Below are 24,806 nucleotides of genomic sequence, written 5' to 3' on the forward strand. Positions count from 1 at the left end.
TTCCTGTTGCTGAAATCAACAAAATAGCATCCTTGAAACCTTGCTGTTCTTGCTTGTACACCAAGGATGTTCTTGAACAGAAATTGGTAATGTAACAAAAGTTTTGATTCCATTGTTATCTATAGAGAGTTGCCTCTTTAGTCAGCAAAGCTAGTAGTTGGACTGTAAGCGAAAGATTGCCTTGAACGTTTAGAAATATAGGACAGACCGTGTACACATGAGTATTTATAGCAGATTAAGTAATAGGGTCATTACATAAATAATGGCTCTAAACATGTAAAGTTACATCAGTACATCAGTAGTATAGTAATTAGTATTTCTATACTAATTAACCCTGCTGTTGTTTACATATATTCCTTAATCCCCATGCCTCAATATTTGTGTGTGTGTGTCAGAGAGAGAGAGAGATACCTACCTACTGTAAAGACTAGTTCTATGTATTTATAGACTAGTGCAGCTAATGCTATTCTTGCGCTATATGCTGATGTAGAAGTATGCATCAGGATTGCCAACGGTTACATTATGATTTAAAATTTTGAAACCATGGAAAAATAATAGAATTGTGTGTATGTTCTGTTTCTGGAAAACATGGATTTTGGGGTAAAAACTGAAATATATGCAATATCAGATTGAGATTTTGATGCTTTAAGAGCATAAAACATATTCTATATAATTTAACACAATCACCCTGTTTGGTATACTTATGAAATTGAATAATACCTGAAAATATTTATTTTTAGTCAAAAAGTATATTTGTCATTCTTATCAGATGGAGCAACAAGCTGCTGCAGCCAAATGCATTAGTCTTTTTCTGATTGTAAAATGGGAGGGTAGTTGAACACAGAAATAATACTGATGATATTATCTTCCCCCTACCAGGCCCAATCCTCCCCAATCCTCCCCCATTCCACTCTCCACCTGCTTGGAACCCCTCTCCCTGCCTCCAAAACGCCTCCTGCCACCCTATCAACCCCCATGCCACCTTGTGCAACCTTATCTGTGCCAGCTGGGATGGGATGTGGTGCTGCCAGGCACCAGCCAAGCCAACTCACAAGTTTTCGCAAACATGCTTTGCTATACATTAGTGAGCAGGCATGGGGATGGCTGCACTGGCTTAAGAAAAGGTTTGGATTGTGCTCTGAATGGGGGAAAATTGTTCAAATAGGGTTTTTTTCTTTCCCAAAACCATTGACAGGCAGAAATAGGAAACAAATTACCTACAGGGCAAGATAAATGACCCCTCCTTTTTTTTTGTTTTGTTTGTTTGTTTGTTTGTTTTTTGTTATGTCACCACATCTTTAGAACCACATGTCTGGAGAAGGAAAACTGAAGTAAAGGGTCACAGACATGAGGAAGAAAGATAAAGCTTTTGATTGTTTGCCCTTTCCTTACCATGTTAATAAGAAACTGCAGTTTACACTCTCCCCATATGCTTAAATTTAAGAACAGAGCTTATAGGGAGATTGTATATTTCCCATACCAAGAAGCCTCCGTTTTTCTCTCATTATGATTGATAACACTCCTCCTTTCTGTCAATATTTTGTTTTGTGCCAAAAAAGTCCTAGTTTTTTTTTTTTCTTAAAGGGTGGTTTTAATTAAGAACTATAACAAACCTATAAGGAAGAAAGATGTTTTTACCTGCCTGCTAGATGTTAAAACTCAGTGCCATTGTAGCCGAAAAGAGTAGTGAAACTTTCGATCATTCATGTGCAGGTTTCCTTTTTTCTCCATCTGCTCTTTCTAAGATTATATTTTAAAGAAAATACAAGAAAATTCAGCCTGGAGGAGATTTTGCCAATTTAAACCAAGTTGTGACCAGTCTTTACTGAGAGAAGATTCAACCTGTGATCAGCCATTAGTCTTTCTACCATCAGCTTGTAGTAAAGATCAGCCCAGCATGTCTAACCAAGGCGACGATTGTTACTTTTATTTCTATTCTACATGTACCAAGGTTTGTATGTTTCTTTTTGCATACTTTTAATGATTACTAAGTAATTCGTTAGTTGTCATATGAGAAAAATATGCAGAATTGTAGTAAAACCAGTTTGTATATGGAAAAACCTTTTTGAAGCACATCAGTGAAACTTTGGTTATGTTAGGCAGGTTTTAAGGCAGATACTATTTTTTTAATGTGTGACTGAGAGCTGGACCATAAGGAGGGCTGAGCACCGAAGAATAGATGTTTTTGAAATATGGTGTTGGAGAAAACTTTTGAGAGTCTCCTGAACTGCAAGGAGATCAACTCAGTCAATCCTACAGGAAACCAACCCTGACTGTTCATTGGAAGGACAGATGATGAAACTGAAGCTTAAATACTTTGGTCATCTCATGAGAAGGGAGGACTCTTTAGAAAAGACTCTGATGCTGGGAAAAAATTGAAGGCAAAAGGAGAAGGGGACAGCAGAGGATAAGATGGTTAGTGTCACAGAGGCAATGAACATGAGTTTGGACACACTCCGGAAGTTAGCAGTAGACACGGGCCTGGTGTGCTGTGGTTCATGGGGTCACAAAGAGGCAAACATGACAATGACTGAAAAACAAAATTTTTTTGTCTTACTTATTCAGACTGCAATCCTGTACACACTTACTTGGAAGTAAGCCGCATTGAACATAGTATGAATTATTTCTGAGTAAACATGCATAGGATTGCACTGTTGTATGTTGACACTAGGCTTCTGCTCAGTTTTTCTGACTAATTTCTTACTAATTTGGGGCAATTTACATAGCACAGTCAATGAAAGGTTCAGTCCCTGTCCCAAGTGGATTCACAGTCTCTTAATCCCTCTCTCTGGCATTGGATCGCCAGAGGGGAGAGGACATCTTAACCTTTATTTCTCTCCCCCCCCCCCCCCGTGAATGCCTGCTATTTGCTCCTTTGAGTAAGAGTAAATCACTGCACCTGGTCACATCCTTGGAGTTGAAGCAAAACACTCTCCCAAATAGCATGCTTGTCATAATGACTGCTATTTTGCTAGTTAGTAGAGGAGATATTGTGTGTATGTGTGTGTGTGTAGTTCCCCCCATCCTTTTTTCCTGGTTGGCTCATTTTTTCTAATTGTTACTTTGGTTGGGTGATACCTGATTTTTTTTTCCTCCGTAGGGGGACAGTTGCCCCTTCCGTCACTGTGAAGCTGCCCTGGGAAATGAAACTGTCTGTACACTCTGGCAGGAGAGGCGATGCTTCAGGAGTGTCTGCAGGTTTAGACACATGGAGATTGATGTGAGTGTCTTGCATGTGTGTTCCAGGAGTGTGGTAAATCTGACTACAATCTGAGTTGTAAAAGCAAAACTTTTGTTGTTGAGACTGTATTGTTGGCAAGAGGTCTTTTGCTAAACATGAATTATAAAGAGATGATTAAGGTTTAATGTTACAAGTTCTTGTGGCTAAAGTGAAAATATGCAGAGTTCTTGCTTTGTAAGGTTACTTTGTATTTTAATTCAAAACAAGATAGGAGTTATCAAGGAGTGTGCTGTCATGCATTAAAGAAGGAATTTTCAATAGGTTGCTACTTTATGAAGTTGTGGACTTTCAGGTTGTCCTTTTGTAAATGTATAACTTTTATTCTGTCTTCAGAAAAAACGCAGTGAGATTCCATGCTATTGGGAGAATCAGCCTGTGGGCTGTCAGAAGCTGAACTGTGCTTTCCACCACAACAAAGGGCGCTTTGTTGATGGGCTTTTCTTACCTCCAAGCAAGAGTGAGTTGTATTTTCACCATTGGGTCCTGATAATTTAATGCTTTGCATCCCATCACCAGATTTTTATACTGCTTTAGATTCTGTAAGAAAAGGCACTTGAGTTTCTTCTGGAAAGTGATAGTGAGTAACATTTACACAGGAGTAAGTTATTTATGAAGTGCCAGAAATACCTAAGAGTTGTACAGAGAGTAAAAACAAAACAACCTAGACCTACCTGCAGCTGAAACACAATCACAAGGAGTTGTCTTCTGCTGGCAAGCTGTTTTGTGTTTTTGAAATGATTCTTCATGTCCTTCCTATAACTTTAACCATAGCCATACCACGCTTTCTGTAGTTTTTAGAGTTGCAGTTGAAATTGTCACACAAAATACTTTCCAGATGTTGCTGTGTGTTGAGCAATCCCCTGAATGTTGCTGTCAAGAACTAGAGATGATCATCACCTTGTTCGGTTTCACCATTGTTCTCTGTGAATTCCAAGTAGTACCTTGGCTGTTCACTGTGTCAGACAGAATGTTTTGCTAGAGGAACCTTTGATCTGATTTAGCAAGACAATTCTTACATGTGTGCTTATGCAGGCAGTGTTGAGATTAACATCAAAATGTATTCTTAACGAATAGGGCCTTCTAGCCTTCGTTGTTTGGTACTTTCTCTCAGATAGAAACTATGAGACCTTCATAGTCATTAACTTTCTGAATTGTATCCCCCGCAACACTGACATATGCACCCGCACTATGGAGGTGCATGCTATATGCTTTGGTGGGGAGGGCAGTCAGGAGACTTGCGAGAGAATAAGGGAAAATATTTTCTCTCCTACCTTTGCATAAGGCCTTGCGATGGCCTATGGCAGCAGTTCCCAAAGTCTCTCGTAGAGTTGGGGCCACTGTAAGTGTGTGTGGGGGCGGGGCAACTGTGCTCTCAGGCTTGTGCCATTGCCGGGGGGGGGGGGGCGGATGATGACGACGACTATTTTTAAATTTACCGGTTGCAGCACCAGCTCTCTGGAGGATGTGGAGAACCCATGGCCCCCTCGGCATGTCTCCCTGCAGTTCAGAAATGCATTACAAACCGGGAGTGGGTTACCATTGCCATTTTGAGCTGAGGTGTGGGCAGTCCACAGAGAGGGCAGCAGGTTCCTCGCACCCTCCAGAGGGCTGGCACTGCCCCGGTAAGTTTAAAAATCACCCTTTCCCCCTAGTGATGGCATGATCCTGGGAGCACCGTCGCCCTGCCTCTTAAGGGGGGGAGCAACAGGGCTTCTCTAGCTGGGGCATTGTGATGCACCAGTTCAAGAACCTCTGGCCTATGGGCTTCCTCAGACCTATGGCAGCTATAAAGCTGGCATAAGTTCAAGAAGAGCCAAGGGATGAGCAAGCACAAAATTGGGAATAAGATCCAGCGTACACAGTTGCTTCCAAATCCACCCCAACGCACTTCCCCGGTTTCTCCCCTGAAACACCCTGTTACTCCCCCATCCCATCCACTATCCACCTGGACTGCCAACATTATCTCCTACGGTAGTGGCTGGTGCTCTTATGATGCACTGGCAACCGTGCATCTTCAGCACCAACAGAGAGGGCTTTCTACAGGCAGAATGCTAGTTCTGTTACCATAGAAGTTGACCCTAAAATACCTAGTGAGATTAATGTTGCTCCAGTTCATTGCTGATTGGGATCCTAATATCAGGGAAGGGGGTTCATACATTGTGGCTTGAATATTCATATCTCATGTCATCTTTTTCAACTGATAGTTTATAGGTCTTCCTGTATTTTATTTCAGCTGTTCTTCTAAATGTTTCTGAATCTGCAGAAGAGGAGATTAAATCAGCACAGATTTCACTGCAGCAGAATAAGCTCTCTGTGCAGTCCAATCCATCCCCTCAGCTGCGTGGGGTAATGAAGGTGGAAAACTCTGAAAATGTCCCCAGCCCCACTCATCCACCAGTTGTAATCAATGCTGCAGATGATGATGAAGATGATGATGGTGAGGAAAATAAAGTTTTCTAAGGCATTTCATGTATTTCATATACCTCACTAAGGTATTAAGAGCTTTCTCAAATAGAAAGGTATATTTAAATTTAAAATCAAAATTTTAAAATGACAAAAGCAAGAAATGATCTCAAGGTTTTCAAAGTTAGCAGTGTCCCCAAGAGGTTGTGTATTAAGTGCTGCAAAGCTGAAATCCTGGGTGTTAGCAAGAAAAATGACTTTAATCTTGTCACTGATGCTTGTTGAGCTTTCACGTGGCTGAGATGGGTTTTCTTATTTCTCTTGCTTTCATGAGTACTGTGTCCTGGAAAGGTAGGTAGCACTCTCATGACTGCATTATATTTTCAGGACACAGGAGGATGAATGAGGCCTAAGGACTGAAGTGCAGCACACTAGTAACAGTATGTCAGGCGCACCTTGGTCCTTCTCTTCCCCTCATCAGGCTACAACAGGGTGACCAACCCTTGGTGTGTGTGCAACTAGTGTCACATGGACACTCTCTGAGTGGCACGCACAAAGTTGCTTAGAAAAACATTTAAATAATAACAAAGTTCCACAGCAGTTTACGGTCTGCTTGATTTCTTTGCTACTCCTTTCATAGCATGCTGCCAAGTTTCTAACACTGCAGTGGGTACCTTCAGGACAGCCATGCTTACTTTGCCTGATTTTGCTCTGCTTGGAAAACAGGGAGAAAGGTGGAAAAAGAATGATGGACAGGGGAGATGTCAATAGGGCAGATGCTAGAGAGCTGAATTCTGCTAATTGGTGGGTCACTTGCTTACCCAAGAAGGCCTGGGGTGGGCTGTGGAAAGTGATGGGTGCCGAGCAGGGCAGAGAGGTCTGATGAGATCAGCAAAGCCCAGATGGCCCAGACAGGTGGAGATACCATCTTTGGGGAAATAATCCGCAACAATATCTAAGATAATCTCTGAGGATGAGGAGGGCAGGCAGAGGTGGGCTGAGCTATGCAGAAGTACAGTGAACACACCTTGTATGGGGTTTGGAACAGGTCCTGCAGGACTGGTCTAAAGGTCCCTGCAGGCCACCCTTCTGCCCTCATCAGCAGTCAGCCAGGTGTGGATTCTTTGGAAAGCCCCAAATAGGCAACAGTACTCCTGTGTTTCTTGCCCTGTACCTTCTGGCACTCGGAGGTATACCGCCCTTGGACGTGGAGGCTCTAATTAGCTATTGTGATAATCACTAAAAGCAATGTTATGATGCAGTGATATGTTCAAGATTCTCTACATAAAAAGTGGCACATGGTGTGCTGCACATTGACCATCCCTGGGGTACAGCATCCTTTCAAGGTCCAGGAATAGCTTGAAATGTAGGTGCTTGGCTCATCCAAGCCACAGTTCATGCCTGTTACTGAAGATACCTTAGGCTGGCCTGGGTACTATCTTATCTAATAAAAAGCCTGTACATAATTCTTACCATGTGCCATCAAACTAAAGTGGAATGTATATCTGAGTAAATGTTGATATGCTTAAACTACCAATGCATTCATTCTTTTCAGATCAATTATCTGAAGAAGGTGATGAATCTAAAATACCTGTGCAGCAACCATCTACAGACCCTACTAATGGACTGCGTGTAATTTCCACCCGGAAATTGGCAATCAACACAAAGCAAGACAAAGGTAGACACAAATGTATTTGACAAAAATTGTAACTGAGTAGGGTATCCTGGGCCTTCAGCAAGGTGTTGTGTAGTTTGTGCTACCTAGCATTTGAAGTATACTGAGCTACTTAAGTTTATTTGCTTGAACATAGTTAAATTTCAGTTCTTATACTTTAGGTTTTACAGATATTCTGTATATTTTTATTTTTAAATCAAATGGGGGGGATGGGGTATCAAGGTAGGGAGATAGAAGGGGGCAGGGTGTGTAGGAGATATGTAAAGGTGACCTTTTCTGACGGGCTTCAGACGGGCTTCATTTTTAAGCCTTGCATTGCTTTCATGGGTTTTCCTTTTAAGGCTTAAAAATACTTCTAGAAGATAAACAAATCAACAAAGTAACTCACAAGATTAATGCATATTACAGACTAATAAAATTCATACCAAGAGAGATTATTGTCTGTTAGAGCCAAGCAGCCCATCAGCAGATTTGAGAACACCAAGGTTCACTGGGCTTATAAGATTGAAACCACCCTTGCACATGTTTTTATTGGTTTTAGTATAAGATAATAAGTGGGAACTGGAGTTGTGTCTGATGCATACTAGTGATAGCAGGGGGGAAAAACCTCTAAGGATATGATTTTTCTGTATGAAGAACCTGCAAGATTGCAATGCACAAGCATTCCTTAAACTCTTACTTAAAGAAAATCACTAGAATAGGGAAATTATGACATAGCAAGCACAAAAAGTAACATATTTTTAGTTGTGTGATGTTACACTCCAGGGTTGGCAGGCACCACCCCAAAGGGGATGGGTCTGGCCAGGTGGTCAGGGGTGTGCCTATAGAGAGCCCAGAGGGGCCATTGTGGTTTGCTCTTGGTCATCAGCTGCAGGAGAAGCCTCAGACTAGCCCAGGGGAAAGGGGTATCAGCACTCTTGTCTTCCCCCCTAGCTGCAAGGCTTTCTCAGGGCTCACAAGCAGACCAGCTTAGGCTGCAGCTGGCAGCCTGATGGTGAGGTCACCATCCATCCAGGCTGTCATCACAGACCACCCTGCGCTTTATGTGGGACCACAGTCCTGCTCTTCTCTCTCCTTCCTCCCAAGGGACCTTAAAAGGGCCATCTGTGCATCTTGCTTGTTTTCACCCTGGTGGCTACTTGTGACCCTGTCCAGTCCAGCCTCCTGCCCTGCATGCCCCGCTTCCTCTCTGCCCTCCATGCACCTTGAGAGGGAGAGGCTGTGGGGCTGGCTCCCCCAGCAGCATCCTCCCCATTGCTGGCACTGGGAGGGCAAGTTACTGGCCACTGACATCAGGACCAAGCAATGCCCCAGAAGGCTCAGGGGCCTCACAGCAGCCCCCCCCCCCCCGGTCCTGGTGCCAGGTCTCTCTGGGCAGTTGGGTGGCAGCTGCCAGTTCCTGTTCTCAACCAGCTGCTTCTCCGCAGAATCTGGAGCCTGATGGAGACCTGTTGTGGCCAGCTGCATCATCCACTGGACTGTGGCAGCAAGGCCCTACCAGGGGCAACCTGGTCCACCCATCTGTGTGCAGGCCCCCTTCAGGCTTCTGGAGGCCCGATAGGTCAGAACAGACTTGTTCTGTTTTGTTTCTTCTTTACTTACCAATTAGTTTTAGGGCTTTGAAAGATTCCTTTGTTCCTTCAGAACCCAAATGTATGTCACAGGAAAATAAAAAAAGGAGAGTATATTTTTAGTGCTCAGAATCAATCAGTGGCAGTTTTAGTTTGGTCTGGTGATTGGAGTAAATCTGTCCACTCTTTCACCCTGTTAAAATTGTCTGAACCAATACAGTGGACAGTGTGTTGAGTGAGTCTAAGGGTAGGAGGCTCAAACCACTTCTTGACCATAAAGCTTTGTTGGTTGTCCTGAGTGTCATAGTCACTTTGGGTCTCCTTCCAGGGGAGAAAGACAGAATAGAAATACAATAGATAGATAGTTGGTCAACCTAATCTACTTTACAGGGTGGTTGTGAATTTATATAAGGTAAGGACTGCATAGTACTTACACACCAGCAATGGATTATTATAATTGTTTCAAACAAGCATAAAAGTAAATGGAATAAAGAGCATAGTGAAATCAACCTTTTAGAGAGGCTGGAGTGCCATAGATACCTTGCATTAAGTTTTTTATTTTCTCCTATTTAAGAGAAACTGTAAATACTAAATCTCTGATCATAGGTATACATTTGTGATTCAAACATGTACATTTTTTTAGATGATACTTTGAATTTTGGAATCAAAACTCTTGAAGAAATCAAGTCAAAGAAAATAAAGGAAAAATCAAAAAAGCAAAGTGGTGAGTTGGTTGGTTTTTTCCTGAAATTTTCTTGGGTTTTTTATGGGGCTTCTGGTAGACAAAGCATAAAGGGTTTTTCCCCCACTCAAAATACGTGATTGGCAAGCTATTTTATTATCATTCTTGAAGACAATGGGTGTCAAAGTGGAGCAAAGCTTCTGGATATCTTGATTGTTGTGCTTCTATATTGATGTGAAATCAAGAATGGGATGTTAGTTTTTTGTCAAGTTGTTAAAAAGCGACTGTCCTCTGTAATAAGGGAGCTATAGTTCTTATCTTACTGGGGAGAGGGGCTGTTAAGAATCACTAATATATGTGAAGTGCTTTGAACACTACAAAAGCACTGTATGAGTGCTAAATTGTAATAGTGGATGAGCTTAATATTGCACTGTATTTCTCCCCTCAGACAAACCCTCTGAAGTTGCGGCTGAAACCCAGACCCATCCAGGTCCAGAGAAAGAAAATGTACGAACCGTAGTTAGAACTGTAACTTTGTCTACAAAACCAGGTAATTCTGACTCTTTCAATTTACTTGTGGCATTAGTGCTTCTGCAGGCATCTTTCCTTTCCACTAATTTTGCGAGTGTTATGGAAATATACCAGGCAAAGCATGGCAGCAGTGTTTTCAATATGTAATAGCACCTAGCTACTTCACGAAGTAAAAAAGTGAAGGGCTCAAACTGACCTTTTTTAAGTCAACTGAGATTTATCATGTTTATGAGTCACTAACAGCGCAATCCTAACTGGCCCCTGAGCTGGCCCAGCCATCCCTGCGCTGGCTCCAAGTGTCACAAGTGTCTGTGACTTCTTGTGAGCTAGCAACACTGACACAAGGGCTTGTGCTGGCTGGCTGTGCATTTTGGAGCAGTGTTGGCTGGCACAGGTAAGGTTGCACTGGGCGTGCAAGGGGTGGGTAAGGGTGATGGGAGGGCATTCTGGATGTGGAGAGGGAGTGTTTTTGGGTGCGGGGAGGGCAGAACAGTGGTGGATCAGGCCTGGGAGTGTAGAACCAGTGGAGTTGCACTCCACCATAGCCTAACCCCTCTCCTGATCCACTTGGCATTACACCAGGGTTCCCAGATTTGAGCCAGCTGAATGGCTGGGGCTTTAATAGGGCTCAGGGGAAATAAATCCCCTTACCCTGACAAGAACTCCAACTGCATTCTGAGCTGCACTGGGTGCAGCATAGGCCATGCAGCGCTGCTGCACCAGCACAATTTAGGATTGGGCTGTCACTAAATCAAATAGAAATTATTAATACAGATAAGCCACTGAAGGGATTTTTTCAAGATAGAATTACATATATGTGCAATTGAAGAATTATAATTATCCAAATAGCAGACACTACAACTGTTGTTGTAATTTTTGGGATGGGGCCTGCATCCGTGGATCTCATACCTGTGGATTCACTTATCTGCGGATGCAGGAGGGGCCTCCTGCACCCACCTCTGCAGTCCAAGGGTGAAGAGAGCTGTGCTCTCCTTGCCTCCAGAGGGGCCCACGGCCCCTGTGAGCCTCAGAACGATGGTTTCAAGAAAAAAAATGACTTCAGTTTTTTGTCAAAACTGGAAGCGACACTTTTAATGCCTTATAAGGCATTGGGAGGCCCTTACAAGGCATTAAAAATGTCACTTCCAATTTTGACAAAAAACTGGAAATTGTGTTTTTTTTGCTTTTTCTGAGGCCGCAGAGGCTGTGGGCAGATGCACACAGGGCTCAGAATACTCTCCGGAGTCGAGGGGAGCCTCGGAGGGTATCCATGGATTCACGTATCCTGGTGGGGGGTGGGGTTCAGAACACAATGCCAGTGGATAAGGGGCGCGCCTGTACTTACGAATGTCAAACATTTTATAAAATGGTACTTTCAGCTTATTGTTTAGTCAAGAAGCTAATCATTAGAAGAAGCTAATAACTATACACAATACTACTAGTTATATGAGTCTCGTTATTCGCGAGCGTTTTGTTCCCAGAAGTTGTGTGGATGGCAAAAATTACATTAAAGCAAATCCATTTTAAAAAAACAACAATGTCCCTTTGATAGGTGATTTAAAAACAGCCTTACTGCCCTTTGAGATGTAAGACAGTCAGTTCAGTAAGACCTTTATTGGCATAAAATATAGAGAAAGAACAAAACAAAAATATACAAAGTCAACACTACATAGACATCGGTCTTTTGCTCACACACTGCCCAGAGTCTCAGAGCTCTGCCTGGCAATTACCCCAGATAAAAAGGAAGTGACCTTATCAAGGGTCTCAGAGTCAGGTATGGAAAGGAGAGACTGAAGCATGATTGTGTCCTCCCAGCCCTGCATCCTAGTTAACAATGGGCCTAGATATTTCTTGCGTGAAACATCATGTAGTAGGCAGTAGAAAAAGGTATGTGTTATAGTCTCACTACAGTCCCTACCACACTTTCATTTCCTCTCCGAGTAGGGAATACCACTGAACCTGCCTGATAACAAGGCTGATGGAAGAGCATTACATCTTGCAAGTGTGAATGCTCTCTGAGCCTGCGGGCACTCCAGGTGATAAAAGGAGACTGGTTTCCCAAAACTGACTGGAACATGGAGATAGAGTGGAGAGCATGTGGTTCTGCCGGCACTAAACAGCTCTTGTTGTTCAATATCAAGAATTCTTTCTTTGATAATTCTGTAAGCAGCATCGCAGCCAATCATGCCTAGCTCTGCAGTGTCCAGCCCTATTGACTTAAATTTGGTTAGAAGATCAGTGATCTCTAATGGCAGGACTGAATCTGACAATAATTGGTGCATTGGACCAGAGGAGGTAGGGTTAAATAAAATCCTAAACCAAAATTTCAGTAATCTTAGCCATGCAGTCGTCCTTAGCCGAATTAACCCCACCTCGAGACACAGAACCGAGTACGGAACGCACCTGGGTAAACCCAAAATCTTCCATAAAAAGGAGGTTTGAATGCATTCTAGTGGTTGGTTAATAGCCTTATACCAGACGGGAGAGCCATAAAGAACCTGGGAAAGAACCTTTCCTTTAAACGCCTCCAGAGTGGCTGGAACATAACCATTGCCGCAGGTGAAAAAGAAACGGGAAATAGCTGAGGATGCTAGTTTGGATGCATTCTGCACTGCCTTACGATGAAAAGCCCAAGTGAGCCTGTAATGGAAGTTGATTTCCAGGTACTTGAAATGCTTAACCTGCTCCATTTTATTGCCATTACAAGACCATTTAAAAGCCTTCCATCTGTTGGCAAATATCATTATCTTAGATTTAGCATAATTGATTTGCAATTTGTTGGACAAAAAATACTCTTCAGTGTGATTCAGCAGACGTTTTAGGCCAATCCTAGTATGTGATATCAGTACTGCATCATAAGACAGTCATTAGGCAGAAAATCCATCAATCAGTCTCTCTCCAGGCACTTAGAAAGGCTTCACTCTGAACCAGCGACCCCTCCCTTCACACAGAGCGCAGCACTGGGAAAGAATGCAAAGTGATTATCTTTCTTGTGCTCAGGGGGAAGAGAGGGGTCACTTGCCTTGGAGTGAAGCTGTTCTAACTGCGTGGAGAGGGTATGATTGACGGATTGTCAGCCAGCATTCCCCCTCACATTAATGAGGCTATTGATAAATGATTTTTTCATTAATTTAAAGGACCCTTCTCATTGCTTTAAGATAAAACCACATGTGAAAAATCCATGGATAATTAGTAATACCTGTACTCTCAAAAACATGCATAGCAAACTTGACCTAAAGTCATTACTGTGATTAGTCAATTCTGTGTTATCTAATCAAAATAAATTTTGCTGTAGCTATTGCAGGTTGAACAGTTTTAAAAAGCATTTATCAGTTACAGTAATTTGTTCATGTAGTTATAGCTGCTACTAGTTTTTAATTGGTGGAAAAGCATTATATACATATTAAATATAAATGTACAGTGCAGTCCTAAGCATATTTACTCAGAAGTAGCTTCCAATGTATTTAATTAATCTCAGGTAAGTGTATTTAGGGTTACAGCCCTTGTTTTGTACAAAGCACTTTATCAGTAACCAGATTTTTTCAGCCTCGTAGTGTAGATGTGCTTTGTTCAGTACCTTGTAACACAGCATGCTCTTATTATCTGAAATGTTCTCTTTCCATTCTGCGTACCTGATAAAAAGATCTGAGTCTCTCCAAGTGTGTATACTACATCACTATGCTTCTGCTTTGATTCAGCATTTTCATTTTACTCTTTTCAGAAAAGGTGCCTTTTTATGATGTGCTGTTCTTTGTTTATATTTTGAGTACATCAGACATGTTTGGGGTTTTCTTAGAACAGAAGTTAAATTACTTGCATTTTTCTGTCTCAGGTGAGGAGCCTCGGATTCGATTATGTCTTGCAGAGAGACTGGGAAAAAGGAAACCTTTCATAGGTGAGACTTTGCACATGGAGCAAAGTATTGCACTTGCGCTTTCTCTGCTATTATACATCTGTCTTACCTATCTTCTGTTGCTGCATACACGCAAGTTCTAATGATAACGTATCAGACTTTTAAAACCAGAATACTTATTTAATAAAGTGCATAAAAGCAGGTACCATTTATGGCACAGGGGACAATCTTTAACCAGGAGGGTTTTCATTGTACCTGACATCTTAGTAGAAGAACTGCACAGAAGCAGTTGTGTTGTTCACCTATGCCCCATTCATTTGCTACTTGCATTTCAACACCTTTTTGAATCAAAAGTGTCAGATGAGTGAAGAAGCCATAATTCATATTGGAATTAGCAGGGTGTTCTTTGCTAGAAGCCAATAAGATACAAACATGAAAATAAACTATAGTCTGTTTTTTATCATAAGCTATGGAGAGTGAGGTTCCCCTGAAACGCAGCCTTGCTGAGAGACTGGGAAAGAAAATGGACTCCCCAGAGAATACAGACAAATCAACAAAGAGAGGTATGGCTGTTTTAATCAATAAAATTTTTCATTGCAGCTTGAGGGGGTGTTTGTATTCCCAGTGTTTGTGTTTTTAACCACCTTATAGCCTTAAACGATAGAGGAAAGAGAGCTGGAAAAGAGCTAGAAATGCGATTGACTACCTTTCTAGTTTTTCTTATAATTCAGGGTCTGTTTTAAGTAAAATTGTTTTAAAATGTCTGCAGGTGTTGAGTGAATATCAGAGATGAGGAATCTAGCATGATGGGAAGGTCACATTAATGATGATTATGCCCACAATTGTGAAAATGAATGTTCTGTGCTAGCCCCCAAAAAGATAAGCTTCAGAACTCTAGATTCTGCAATTTGCGTGATTTGATGTGTATAATATGCACATTTTTCAAAGCACTTGAATTTTTTTTTCTTCAAAAGCTAGGGGATGGATGGAAAGAAGATTATAAAGAATGAAGAGGCTGCTAACTACAAGACTAGAGAATGATAAATACCTCATTAGTGTTTTTTCCTGTACATTATAGGAAGCAAGATGTTTGTGTAACTACTTAGTGAAGCATTGATATAACATATGAATCTCCTATGTAACTTTCTTTATCTTTATATTATCTCTCTTTTTATGCAGTACAAGTTCCCAGATCCCTTAAGGAGAGACTAGGATTGCCAGCTGAGCAGAACAATGTGGAAACAGGTAAACATTGATACTGTTTGAAGATTTGAGTCCCTTTCAGTGCTTTCTGTTGATGAATCTCTGCATTAGTTACATCAAGTTCAGTCTACTGCGGTTTGCCCTTGATTTTAGGATTCCTGTGCTTGCTATTATTAGAAATCTTGTCATCGGGAATCTGTTCTTGAGTGTACCTTATATGCCTTTCATTTCCATGTATCTTGTATGCCTGTCCATGTGTCAATAAATGCAGATCTGGTGAGGATTAACGAGCATGGTGCATCTTGAAAGAGAGCCTATTTTAGAATGTTGATCAAACATTTTTAATTAACATTCATCTTTTAGAAGCAAAATGTATAGATAGCATAAAATTTAGAGACTGTGCCTGAATAAATTTAAGTTCTAATGATTCTCTGTTCTGGTTGTGTAGAGAATGCTACTAAACCAGCAGGTGAAATTCATGTGAAAACGCTTGAAGAAATCCGTTTGGAGAAAGCTAGCCAAAGAAAAGAAGAAGCTCAGCCCAAACCCAAGGTTGAAGCAGTTTGTACCACAGATGATTCCAGTTCAGTGGCAAAAGCCTCCCCTGCCATCAGGATCAAAACCTTTTCTGAAGTCATAGCTGAGAAGAAACAAAGGCAACTGGAAGAGGAGCGAATAAGATCTGAAAAAGAGAGTCTTATCAAGCCAAAGCGTGAGGCTGAGCCTCAGAAGCAGGGCTCTCCAGTTCTTGCCATATCCGGCAGAAGAAAACTGGAGGAGCCATCTGGCAAAGTTAAGGACTTTGGGGAGGTTCGCATCAAAACATTGGAAGAAATTAAGCAGGAGAAAGCCCTCCGAATGCAACAGAGTGGAGAGAACACCTCAAAGGCACAAAAGCAACCTGAGCGAAGTCCAACTGGGAGAAAACTATTATGCATTTCAAAGCCAACAGGTACTACTTATGCCCTGCCTATGGCAGCTTTTAACTTAATACACTAGATCCCCATGTTAGACATCAATGCTTTCACAACATCAATGCTTTCACACAGGTGCAAGTCCATCCATAGTGCAGGTGCAAAAACACTGGGCTGGTAAGAGCCAGCTGTTTCAAATTACATACGTCCCAACATCTAGACCAGCCTTGGGGACTTAGGGTGCAATCCTAACCCCTTATGTCAGTACATTCCAGCACTGACTTAAGAGCAATGCAGCTCTGAGTTAAGGGAACAAACATTCCCTTACTTTGAGGATGCCTCCTTGAGTGACGCCCAACTGCAGGATGCAGCACACGTCCCATTGGCACTGCTATGCCAGTGCTGGAAAGTAGTGACATAAGGGGTTAGGATTGTGCTCTTAGTGTAACCCTAGTCAGAGTGTGTTGTAATCAGTTTACCTAAGTACATGTTGAAGCAAATCACTGTTGATACAGAAGTACAAGTGTGCAAACAGACTTGCTGCTGGAACATAGGATAGATAAAGTTCAGGAACTTTATCTTGGCATTTTGACTATAATGGAATGCCAAGAGTTGAGATGAAGGAACCTTGCCATGTTCCCTTTCTGTTTGTCAGCAATCTTTTTGTCTGGTTAGTCAACTTCATATTACAAGGGAAATATAAAATTCCAACTTATTTTTCCTTGTAAAACTAGTTTTCATCTATCAATTTTCCACTGCAGTTGTGCTTCTCCCCAGCCATTTTAAATTTTGTTTTCCCTTTTGCTGAGCTACAAAACCAGAAGTGAATTCAACTGGAAGCAGACCACTTCTCCCCACCCATCTATCTTCTTCGCTTCCTCCCCAGTTTTTCTGTTGGAATTAACAATGCGCCTTTTTAACAGCCCTAGGAAGAGAAGAAAAAAAGCTGTTGGAGCTGAAGGCTTTACCTAGAACTTCCCCAGTAGATGCTGCTACAAAGGTGAGTGTTTGTTAAATTGCATATTGGAAAGGGGTCCTTGATAATGTCACTTGATAACTGTTACTGGTTTACCTAGCATCCAATCTGCATCTAAGCTAGTAGTGGCCGCTGTATGATTCCCAAAGCCCAGCATAATTTACAATACCCTATTGTGAATGACCTGGAATGCAACCAAATATACCATTGGACTTCATTTTTCTGTCAAACTATCCTAGGAATGTTTCACAGATACAAACAAAAGTAGGAAATTCTGCTCTAAAGTCCAGTGCCAGGGTGTCAAATTCATTTCATATGGGCTGAATGGCATTCATAATGCCTGCTGATGGCCGGAAGTTGTATCATTAAGTAGGAAGTGATGTCATTAAGTAGGTCATGACAAGAAATAACCAGAAATAACACCTCAGCACAGCTCAGCAGCTGAGAACAGCTGATGGTAGTGCTGGGAGAGCCCAAGGGCTGAATACAGAGCTTCCATGGGCTACATTCAGCCCACAGGCCTTATGAAGAGTATGGCCACCTGTCTTGCAATCTGCTTTCTCTATATTCCTCTTTATAAACGCTAGTGAAACTTTATTAATATACAGGTATGCCAGTTTTAATATTTTACATTATTAATATACAAGTACACTAGTAGGCTGTGGTTTAACTGTATCCAGAGTGAAAAGTGAGTATGTTGCACTCTGGAGGGGAGAGCAACTGTCAGTCTTCACCCCAACATGGTATCTTTTCCTGTGTCTGTTGCTGGTTTCTCTTATGTATTTTGTTAAAGATTATGAGTCCTTTGGGGACAGGGAACAATTTATTGATTTATTTTACTATGGAAACTGTTTTGTGAACTACTTTTGTTGAAAAGCAATATATAAATATTTTCAATAACAATTGAGATTTTAACTGAAGTTTCTCTGTGTTCTTAACCTTTTATTTTTCTGGTTTATACTCAGCCTTTGGATGACAGTGTGAGCAATTCACACTCTAAAGTCCATGTGAAGAGCTTAGAAGAGATAAGGAAGGAAAAACAGCTAAAACAGCAAGAGAGGAAGCCTCAGGAGGAACAAACATCTGTGCCACCTGCTGAGGAAAAGAAAACGCAAGGGAAGGGCCCATTGACGGCAAATCCTGAATTGCTGGCAACAACAGGGAAAACTCATCCACTTACAAAAAGATCGTTGGTGAGATCCCAGGAAACAGTGCCAGAGAACATGGGATCAGAGGATTTGGGGCTTTCAGCTCAGCCTATTGAACGAAGGGCTAAAGGTAAGACATCTTGACCTGATCAGCTGTTCACAAGAGGTAGAAAGGAAACTAAGTACTGACATCAGGGTGGTTTATATTGCTTTGGTTAGAGAAATGTTTCAAATGAGAGCTGAACCACAAATATGGTTTTGGTATTCATCACTCTATAAGCTAAATGACAGACTATATGTTTTAGTAAGATTTGTGCAGCCTCCTAACAAGTCTCAGACACAAAGAAGAAGGCACAGTAACATCCTGGCAAATGCCAACCATCACTTGACTTGCAGCTGCTTTCCAAATATATTTGAAAATCCATGTAATATTGGACACAAATACTGGAATTGATTTCAGTTTTTTTTGCTGCCATCTCTCAGAGAGAGAGAGAGAGAGACATGTCCATGTGTTTCTTTTACTGTATTCTTGGATCTTGGGCATGGATGTACCCTCCTAAGCACACTGCTTCAGAAACACTAAGGAATACTAACAGCCCTAGCTATCCATTTTGCTGCCTCTAGTAAAACTTATTCTGTCTTGGATGTTGTCATCCTGTCTGCTACTCAGCTTCCGGGTTAGGGACTTTCATGCCTAGTTTCACTAGGTTAAACAGCCTTTTCTCCAAGATGCTGTAACTAAGGACTGCAGTTTTCATCTAGGCCAAGAACCAGAATTGATATGTGAAAATTGCCTTAAACACAAAGTGTTTGTAAAAATGGCTCATTAAAGAGCTTTTCATAGATAGTCTATTCTAAAAATTAAATTAAATTAAAAAGACTGTTCTCTATTAACTTATTGATTGCTGTTCTATTGCAGCCAAACCCAAGGTGAATGTGAAACCATCTGGAGTGAAGCCCATGTCACCAGCAAAGCAGGCACTGAGGCGTAAGGCTTCAGACAGTCATTCCTCTGCTATTGCAGCAGTGAAGCCTCTTAGCCTCATCTCTAGTGCAGACATGAAGAACCTCCCATCTGAAAACACAGCTGTGGTAAGAGAATTGATTCATGTTCGAAGATCATTTCTACTGAAAGCTTCTGATACCTGTGAAGGCATTAGATTGTCTTAAAACGTGCTCCTTGGAGTGTACTTTCACCCTTTATGAGATGCGTAGCATTCATGGGGGAAGTAATGGGACTGGAGAAAGTAATACTTTCAGTTCAAAATAGCTTGAGAAAGTATCCATTTATATTTATCAAGAACAGCTTACATCTCCTTTTGAATACATTGAATGTGTAGAAATTATATGGCACAATTACAGGTGTAGAGGAACTGACTGAAGAGTGGGTTTGTGATTATTTTTATCTGTTTTCTCAGATGTGTGTTCCAGGCCTTCCAGAGGGCACTGTAGCTACTGTTCCTGAAAGAGTGAATTGTAACAGGTAACTTCATTTCTTTATCACCATGCTGTAAATCTCTGACTGTCATGTTTTGTCCTGACACCACTGGAAATATGGAGGCAGGCATCAGGGACAAGAGGCTTCCTGGTGATGACTGACTTCACCCATATAGGAAACTCATTCACTTCTAGTATTTAGATGGGTTCTGGAAATGTATTTATTTAGACTTGCATTTAATATGTAAATGCCTCTACTGTTTTTGTAGTCTGCCTCTGTCTTGATTTTGATGCATCTGGCTGATAATGTGTGAATGAAGGAGTGATATTATATGATTGCTTAGTTTGGTCATACTCTATTTTGAATGTAATTTATTGTCAAAGTAGGATAGAAATGAAATATATATTGCATATTAATAAAAAATAATTCCATTCCACTGACACTTAAGTTTATAGACAAGGTGTCTGTTTTCTTCTCAAAGATGCATAACTTCTTCCTTATCTCTTCTCTTTTTGAAGCTCCGAGTTGAATGTGGATAGTAAAGTAGCTCCCATGCTGGAGGCAGAGATAGCAACCCCAACCTCTTCCCATGCGGCAGCAAAGACACGCAGACTGAGTTCAACAGGAGCTGGAAAAACACCTGCATGCGTTGAAGATGACTTTGAGAAGCTGATCTGGGAGATCTCAGGAGGCAAACTGGAAGCTGAGATTGACCTAGACCCAGGAAAAGATGAGGATGACCTCCTGCTCGAACTTTCTGAAATGATTGACAGTTGATTCTTGCATATAGTTCTTCTGCTCTTCTTTTTTTCTTTTTTTTTTAAGGAGAAGGTTTAAGCTGTATATTTTGTTGAATAACTAAGATTAGCCCTTCCTAGCTGAGGAGTTATGACAAGTCTTAAAGCACACTTGAACTGATTGAAGATATTGGCTGCATTAGATTGTCCTGCTGGTCAGATGCATCCCTATATGGCCATCCTATTAGCATCATGCCTACATTAAATACTTTGAGACGAAAACCATGCACATCTCAGCTTGGGAAGATCAGAGAACGTTCATAATCCCATAGAGAATCCACATCCAGTTCAGTACTTCATGAAGATTTCTATTGAACTGTCATACAGTATTTGTTTTGCAGTCGCATGTGCAGAACTACTTGTCCATTTGTTTCAGACCTTCCTCCTGCTTTGTGACGTTGAGGGCAATTTCTTAATTCAGGAGTTACTATGTCAACTCTTAATTATGCAATTTATTTTTTAGTAATACATGTTAGATCAGCATTATCATTCAAAATGTTGGGGGTTGAAGGGAAGGTAAATAGTTGTCATCTTGGACCAACCTTTGCTGGCATGGTACAGGTAGGACTTTAATCCTCATCACTGAAGATAATGTAATATGTAAAAGATGTATAGTAAAAGACACGTTTTGTCCTCCCCCCAATAATTCTGTACTAACTTGAGTAGTTTCATCACCTGGTAAGCAGAAACTTGTGAGACAAGTGACAGAAGTCCTGTATATTCTTGGATTCATTCAGCAAATAATTTTAAAAAGTCCCAAAAGGGTATGCAAAATTATGCTCAGGTTCTCTTCTTTTTTCCTACATCATGAACATGATGGCCCACATTGCTGGCATTGCATTGGTCAACATAAGCAAAGCTGTGGATTGCTTTCTTCTGGTAGATAAACCTGTTGGAAGGCTTGATCCTATGTATGCAACCTTTCCTGCCAAATCTGTACAGTTCTCAGCAGTGGTATTGAAATTGCTCAGCCTGTGAACTGGCCTTGGCACCCATCTTCAGCACTCTGTGGTCTGTACATCGAACTTACGTGTGTGGATTTTCAGTAGACTCCTGCAGTGCAATTTTGGAAATATGGGCATATTGTGTACTTTGCCATTCTTGTTCATTCTTACCTCTGTATTTTGTATAATTTCATTATTTGTTGTTGTTGCTACTTTTAATTAGTTCAGTCCTGCTACTAGAACCTATCAAGGAAAGGAATGGTGCAGGATATGTTTTGTGTTCCTAGCCAAAAAAAAAAAAAAACTATTGTAAATATTTTGAATTTGACAGGGAAAAACCTCTGCTTTGCAAATTCACCTTGAAACTTTGACTCTAGGGGGAAGGTTGAAAAGAGACTTGTTTTTAAATTTATTTTAAAATGGTGGCCCTGAAGGAACTGTGTTTAGATATTTCTCCAAAGAAGTTGGAAACCATGATCCTCCACTGTACTGAAGAACTCCTCACAATAGAAGTTCTGGCTGAGTGTGTATGAAAGTAAATGGCAGATAATTGAGACTGTGAAAGACTTTTCAGTGTTGCTTGCAGTAGTTCCTGTCTGGTTAAACAGAATGTTCTGTCGTCAGTTTTCTTCTCTCTTCTGCGCAAGAGATCTCTTCTCAGATGGCTTTTTATGTACGCCTATTATTTCTGTACACTTTATTATTTTCATTTTCTATTTAAAACACTATCTGAATCAGATATGTTTATCATTACTTTAAGTAGTTCTACAAAAGTATTTGTTTTTAAATAAATATACCAGAAGAAAATGTGTGTTTTTCTCCCGACATGTGCTACAGAGTAGGAGAGGACTTCATCTCAGTTTAGCAGCCTCCTTTTAGCCCAACAATGGGATGTCAGTAAAAGGGCCAAAGAACGAGAACCCCTCCATCCCAATTGCTCTAAGGATATTTATCAGGTTACGTAGTTCTGTGAATTGAGGATTAGTTTAGCCCTAGAACTATAAGATTTTCACTATCTTTTAACTTGGAGGTTCTGATTTAATCTTAATTATCCCATCCATTCCTGTGGCCATCTTTCTACCTTCTATAAAATTAGGAATGGTCTTCCTATTTTATGAATTTATAACCTCACCTTTCCAGTTAAACTGCACCAGGCAACTTACAATAAAATCCAACATAAGGCAGTATTTACAAATTAAAACAAGAAAATAGAAATAAAACAAGCAGTAAAATATCAGTAAGAGATTTATACCCTGCCTTTCCACCTTGCTTTTAAGGGGCCAAAAGGCTGCTTACAAACAGTATTTCAATACAATAAACAGTACTAACTGCACTTGCTCCCAGCGTGGAAGGGATTGTCACTCCCGAATTGGCCTTTTCAGCCACACTAGGCGCTGTTCCAGAACCACCATTCAGAGTGCGATACCATAGTCTTTCGAGACTGAAGGTTGCCTACATACTAAAAACATTAATAGAAAACAAAACCATGAAAACAAATAAAATTGATCACAAATTAAAAGATGTTTCATAAAAAGTGCCAGCCCCCGATGTCGACATTTAAAAGCTTCCCTAAATAAAAAGGTCTTGAGCCCCTGCTGAAAGGACTCCAACGAGGGACCTGTTCTCGATGCCACCAGGAGAGAATTCCATAAATGGGGTGCCGAAACCGAGAAGGCCCTATTTCTTGCTGCCATCTCCTTCACCTCAACTGGTGGCAGCACAACTAGAAGGGCCCCTCTCATGAGCTGAGGGGACAGATAGGATTATATGGAAGGAGTCAGTCCCTCAAATACTCTGGACCTGAGCCATAAAGGGTTTTAAAAATCAAGCCTAGCACTATGTATTCAGCCCTAAACGATCCAGAAGCCAGTGTAGTCACTGAAGCAATGACATGACAGAGTTCAACCGACAAGCCCCAGCAACCACACAGGCAGTCGCATTCTGCACTAATTGCAGTTTCTGAACCATTTTCAGAGGCAACCCCATGTAAAGTACATTGTAGTAATCTAATCAAGACGAGGGCATGGGTCACTGTGGCCAAGTCTGAGCGACCCAGGTATGGTTGCAGCTGGCAAATAGATAAAACAATCCCCACTAAAAACCAGGAGGGGCAAGAGAGCTGTTTGGTCATAAGATGGCAGTGAAGCAGCCCCCTATCCCTCCCCTATCCATTAACTATTTCAATGCTAGTTGAAATAGAAACTTTTTAAGCCTTGTCAGAACTGTTCTAGACAGGGAGCTGATCATAGATCCTGTGGAATCAAGTACCAGTAGTGCCACAACAGAGAAGGCCCTGTTTCTTGTCAGCATTCCCTTTACCTTGGATGGCAATGGAACTCTTAGCAGGGCCCTGCCAGATGGCCTAAGGCAGCAGTTCACAAACTCTAGGATAGATTTTTATAGATTTCTTTCTGTCAATAGATTTTTATAAAATCTAAACTGAATTACTTCATTTTGCATATGCTAACATTAGCTCACTCCTAGAATGCCAAATTAAATTAGTTAGGGTTTTTTTTTTTTTGGGGGGGGGGGGCTTTTTCTGTGCTGAGTTTTCTCTGTTGATGATGTGCCATTGAGAGGTTTAAGCACAGCAGGATGATGCCTACTTGCTCCCTGTATGCAGTAAAGAAGTGGATCAAGTTTGATCTGTGAAGGTAGGAATCAAAGAATTTGGGGAAGGACAGTGGCCCAGTGTATGCTTTTCATGCAGAAGGTCCTAAATTCAATCCCTGCCATCTTCGGTAGGGCAGAGAGAAAAATCCTGTTGGGAGGAAAACTAAGAGTGCAATCCTAACCAACTTTAGCACGCTGACCTAGCTGCAATGCAGCCCCAAAAGGTAACAAACTTTTTTTGAGAAACCTTTATTGGCATAAAATAAAACATAAGACAATATATTTAAATCTAAATATCTAAATCACCTAAAACAGCCTGTAAACCCAACCAATACTTCGCCCTTACTTACACCATGCCTCCTCAAGATTGCGTAAAGAAATTTTGCAACCTGGCGTGTACATGCCTCATCCTTTCCTAATAGTAACTGATGAAGCACAAAGTCCCCCGGCCCACGTACGGAAGACAAAATTGGCCTGAGAAACTACAAACGCAGATCGTCAAACCATTTGCAAGTTAAAACCATATGTGAAAGAGATTCAATGTCCAGGGAGTTGCAGCTACACAACCTTGCTTGCACACTCAGGCCATTGTATCTCCCCAATGTAAAATTAGATGGCATAACATTGTAACACGCCAGGGAGAAGGCTCTCCATTCCTGTGAATTAAATAGGAAATGTAAATATGTGGGCTGTTTATCCGGGATTGGGAAAAGCGAAAACCTGAGGGGAGAACAGGTCGTGGTTGCAGCTGCAAACACCTCTTGACGCTCTATATTCTCAAACTGGGTTTTCAGAGTTTTAAATGCCAACTCTGGTG

The 24,806-nt window shown here is 41.2% G+C and overlaps 1 protein-coding gene across 5 annotated transcripts in view; it reads left to right on the forward strand.

The window, feature by feature from the left end:
• ZC3H11A (zinc finger CCCH-type containing 11A) overlaps positions 1-22,173 on the forward strand; it is a 29,459-nt gene extending 7,286 nt beyond the window's left edge. For 4 of the 5 annotated variants that reach the window (XM_066623499.1, XM_066623502.1, XM_066623500.1 and 1 more), the window contains 16 exons: positions 1,746-1,951; positions 3,101-3,220; positions 3,575-3,698; positions 5,475-5,678; positions 7,200-7,322; positions 9,534-9,614; positions 10,021-10,122; positions 13,936-13,998; positions 14,424-14,519; positions 15,136-15,201; positions 15,608-16,111; positions 16,997-17,073; positions 18,015-18,327; positions 19,117-19,289; positions 19,616-19,680; positions 20,154-22,173. In XM_066623499.1, coding sequence (XP_066479596.1) covers positions 1,898-1,951; positions 3,101-3,220; positions 3,575-3,698; positions 5,475-5,678; positions 7,200-7,322; positions 9,534-9,614; positions 10,021-10,122; positions 13,936-13,998; positions 14,424-14,519; positions 15,136-15,201; positions 15,608-16,111; positions 16,997-17,073; positions 18,015-18,327; positions 19,117-19,289; positions 19,616-19,680; positions 20,154-20,412 — 2,424 coding nt within the window. In that variant the 5' untranslated portion in view covers positions 1,746-1,897 and the 3' untranslated portion in view covers positions 20,413-22,173. Of the gene's footprint in view, positions 1-1,713; positions 1,952-3,100; positions 3,221-3,574; positions 3,699-5,474; positions 5,679-7,199; positions 7,323-9,533; positions 9,615-10,020; positions 10,123-13,935; positions 13,999-14,423; positions 14,520-15,135; positions 15,202-15,607; positions 16,112-16,996; positions 17,074-18,014; positions 18,328-19,116; positions 19,290-19,615; positions 19,681-20,153 lie in introns of all 5 variants that reach the window. The other variant, XM_066623501.1, reaches the window with a different exon arrangement.
• The last annotated feature ends 2,633 nt before the right edge of the window (positions 22,174-24,806 follow it).

The sequence above is a fragment of the Tiliqua scincoides genome, chromosome 4 (genome assembly GCF_035046505.1).
Source record: "Tiliqua scincoides isolate rTilSci1 chromosome 4, rTilSci1.hap2, whole genome shotgun sequence".
NCBI classification, from domain to species: domain Eukaryota; kingdom Metazoa; phylum Chordata; class Lepidosauria; order Squamata; family Scincidae; genus Tiliqua; species Tiliqua scincoides.